This window comes from Coenobita brevimanus, chromosome 24 (assembly GCF_032717465.1).
Source record: "Coenobita brevimanus isolate Jiangsu-jjx chromosome 24, ASM3271746v2, whole genome shotgun sequence".
NCBI classification, from domain to species: domain Eukaryota; kingdom Metazoa; phylum Arthropoda; class Malacostraca; order Decapoda; family Coenobitidae; genus Coenobita; species Coenobita brevimanus.
In genome coordinates, this window is record NC_136977.1 from 380,001 (window position 1) to 383,729 (window position 3,729).

Genomic DNA, 3,729 nt, shown 5'->3' on the forward strand with positions numbered 1-3,729 from the left:
TTATTAATTGGACTTGTATTACACTTTGATGTCGTTTTTAAAGTTTGAATTAGAAATCTTTCAATTAAAACACATATCTCGTGTGTAAGAATAATAAAATCTTGTACTGATAAATAATAATAATAACAAAGCACAAGAAGAAAGTATTTTAATAAAAGGCGGGTAAATTATTTTGAAAATTTTTATTATAAAGTTACATATAAGATATTTTCTTAAATTGCAAGAGCCACTTTTTTTATAGGTAGTTTTGTAGACATTACCGTAGATAGTCTTTATATTCATCATGATGGCATTGATAAGTAGATGAAATAACTTTTTTTGAAGGTGTATTGAATTAAAGCTAGGTAACAGGGTGATACAGATAGATAACATTCATCCATCCCACCTGAGGGGTTTATGAGTGTAATGATTAGTGAGCGCTGTATGTCAACACTGCCCACCAACAGTGACTTATTACTGGCCAGCGCCGATGTCAGATCCACACCGATATTCCGACACCGTGGCTTTCCCTCCCATCCATCACCTCAGGCCAGAATATATGATGCTGGTGATGTGTTAATGTTTAGGGCCATGTGCAGGGGAGGAGGGAGGGAGATTATTCAAGCGTGGGGAAAAATGGACACTTGGCAACTCGGGCCGTGACGTCATCGGCACTATGGCACGTGATTGGTGAAAATTTTTTGATCAGCTTTGTTTGTTTTGAATAATTGTTTTTGTTTTTAAAGTGTTTTCTTAATGAGTTTTTGTAATTATAATTGTTAAGATAATTATAAGCATTTGTTTAATATAATTATCAACGATGTTACGTGTTTCATCTAAGTTTACATTTTTTTACAACTTTTGATAAGAAAATAATGAAATAATTGAGCAATTATAGACGCTAAAATGGTTGGAGATAAAATTAATTGAAAAATAAATACAAATAATAAAATATATATAAATTAAAATTATGGAATTAAATGTTGAGTATCCATGTGTGAGCGAATCATTTTCTTCCTCAAATAAAAATGAGCAAGTGAATAAATATCGACATCAGTAAAGTAGTAGATGCAGTAGATAGATAAATAGAAATAGTAGGTATATAAATAAATAAAATAGAAAGGAACTAAAATGTTGTGTCCCTGTGTGAGTGGACAAATTTTTCACTGGGGGGCTAAAAATGAAGACGGATAATTCGAAGCGAGTGGTGCATCAGATAGTGGTAACGGATGAGAGAGAGAGGAAGAAGGGATGAGAGGAGGGAAGAAAAGGGAGATGAGGGAGGAAGAAACTGAGGAGGATAGGGAGGGGAGGAAGATAGGGAGGTGGAGGGAAAAGAGGAGGGATGGAAGGAGAAAGAGAAAGGGGAGAGAAGAAGGGGAAAGAAGATGAAAGAGGGAGAGAGAAAGAGAGAGGGGAGGGGGAGAATGTGCAGCGGTTTTTCAGCGGACGTCCAGATGGGTGTGTGCTCTTTTTAGCGGGTTAGCAGACTTTTTTTAAATCTCATTAATGCTAGTTTTTAGCTGTTTACCTACTCTGCTCCACCCCTTTCATCTCCCGCTTTTTGTGACAAGATCATTTGCCTCTTTTCGTAAATTTTCGTTTATTTTAATTTGATTCCTCTGCAGTTTTCTCTTAATATTGTTTTGTCTGGTTTTGCTCCTGTTTATTTTCGTCTTTCTTCAGTTTTCTTTAGTAATTTCTTTTGTAATAATTCATTTCATATTTTGTTTTTGTATTTCGATTTTGTGGTTATCTTTGACTTACTTTTCTTTTCCAGTGCTTCGATTTTCTGTTTTATCATTTTTTACACACACACACACACACACACACATATATATATATATATATATATATATATATTGTTTTTTCCACACTGCTTCCTTTTTTTTACTTAGTTTTCTTGTTTTTGTGTTTATGAAGCTTTTCCTCTTTTATTATTTTAACTTCTAGTATTTTTTTTTTTATCCAATGTCTCAAATGAAGGTTTCCTGGGATTGGCTTAAGTGACGGACCATAAATTGTAGCAATAATTATGCGTGTGTGTGTGTGTGTGTGTGCGTGTGTGTGTGTGTGTGTGTGTGTGTGTGTGTAGCGTGGTATGGTTTAGGATAGTGTACTGTGGTGTGGTATAGTGAGGTACAGTGTAGTATAATAAGCTGTGGTGTACTTGTATAGCACGGTATAGTGGTGTGGTTGTATAATGTTATAGTATGGTACAGGGGTATGGTAACGTAGTGCCATGGCAGGGTATGGTCGTATGATATGGTGGTATGGTATTATGGTAGGGTATCTGGGTATGGTAGTCCGGTGGTATGGTGTGGTGGTATGATATGGTGTTGTAGTGGTATGGTATGGTATGGTGGTATGGTATGATGGTGTGGGCAGTGGGCATTGCATTGTGGGAAGCAGCAACTGTGCCAAAACAAGTGCCATTTGAATGTTGGCACCATCTCTCTCTCTCTCTCTCTCTCTCTCTCTCTCTCTCTCTCTCTCATACACAGACATACACACATGCAAACTGACATACACATAAACATACATTCATACAGACATGCATACACAGAAATGCAGACATGTGTATACATACACGCACATACATGCATATCTACACGCAAGCATGGAGACCTACACAAGATAAGCACTCCTTTACACACACACACACACACACACACACACACACACACACACACACACACATTTTCCACCTTTAACAGCCAGATCATGACTCAGTTTGCGTGCGTGTGAGTGTTTGTATGTGCATGTTTGAGTGTGTTTGTGTCGTTTAGGGTGAGTCACTGAGAGGGTGTGTGTGTAAATAGGAGTGGAGATAAGAGAGAGAGAGAGAGAGAGAGAGTGTGTGTGTGTTTCTTATTAAGTTTAATGTGAAGAAATTCGTATTACAAAAACACTGAAGCACATTTACGACAACACACACACACACACACACACACACACACACACACACACACACACACACACACACACACACACACACACAGCATCTGGTTACATCTGCCTCTCACATGTAGGAAAAAGAAAAAAAAAAAACGGGTATCATTCTATCTTCATATTCTTTCTCGCCTGTTTTTCTTGGTCTTGTTTTTCTCCTTGCATATTTTGCCCATTTGACTGACCTTGTCTCGGAATATTCTCTCTCTCTCTCTCTCTCTCTCTCTCTCTGAATACTGAAACAAAAAAATCAGAGAATATCGTAGTTTAACAAGCATAGGAGAGAGAGAGAGAGAGAGAGAGATGTAGAGTACCATGAAAGATACTGTAGTTTTTTTTTTTTTTTTTTTCACTTTAATTTGGACCATAATTTTAGCCTTCTTTGTATTTATTTATTTTTTATTTTTTAGAGCATTTATCACACACTGTTCCTTACTGATATTGAGATAATCCTGCAGCGCTCTCCCTAGCTCTTCTTCGTGACTGGCATCATATTCTACCCTTAATCTCTTGTTGCAACTGAGCATTAAGGTTGGCGTGATGGCAATTCTAGGCCAAGTTAAGGTGGAAAGAGTATAATTAGATAGATACCAAAGCCTCACAAGAGTACAGTTTAATACATGGCTCAGGTGGGGAGATGAGAGGGCAGGGGAGGGGAGAGGGGAGAGGAAATGAGAGGGAAGGGGAGGGGAGGGGAGAGAGGGAGGAAAGATTAGATGAGGGGAGGGGAGCTGCAGAGTGGGAAGATGAAGGGGAAAGATGGAGGAGGAGTTTCGGACGGGAGAGGGGAAGGAGGGG

General features: G+C 38.1%; 1 protein-coding gene across 1 annotated transcript in view; it reads left to right on the forward strand.

The window, feature by feature from the left end:
- The window catches only part of LOC145393522 (carboxyl-terminal PDZ ligand of neuronal nitric oxide synthase protein-like), a 128,537-nt gene extending 125,136 nt beyond the window's left edge, over positions 1 to 3,401 (forward strand). The window contains exon 4 of the mRNA XM_080267673.1: positions 3,342 to 3,401. Coding sequence (XP_080123799.1) covers positions 3,342 to 3,401 — 60 coding nt within the window. The remainder of the gene's footprint in view (positions 1 to 3,341) is intronic.
- Positions 3,402 to 3,729: the final 328 nt, after the last annotated feature.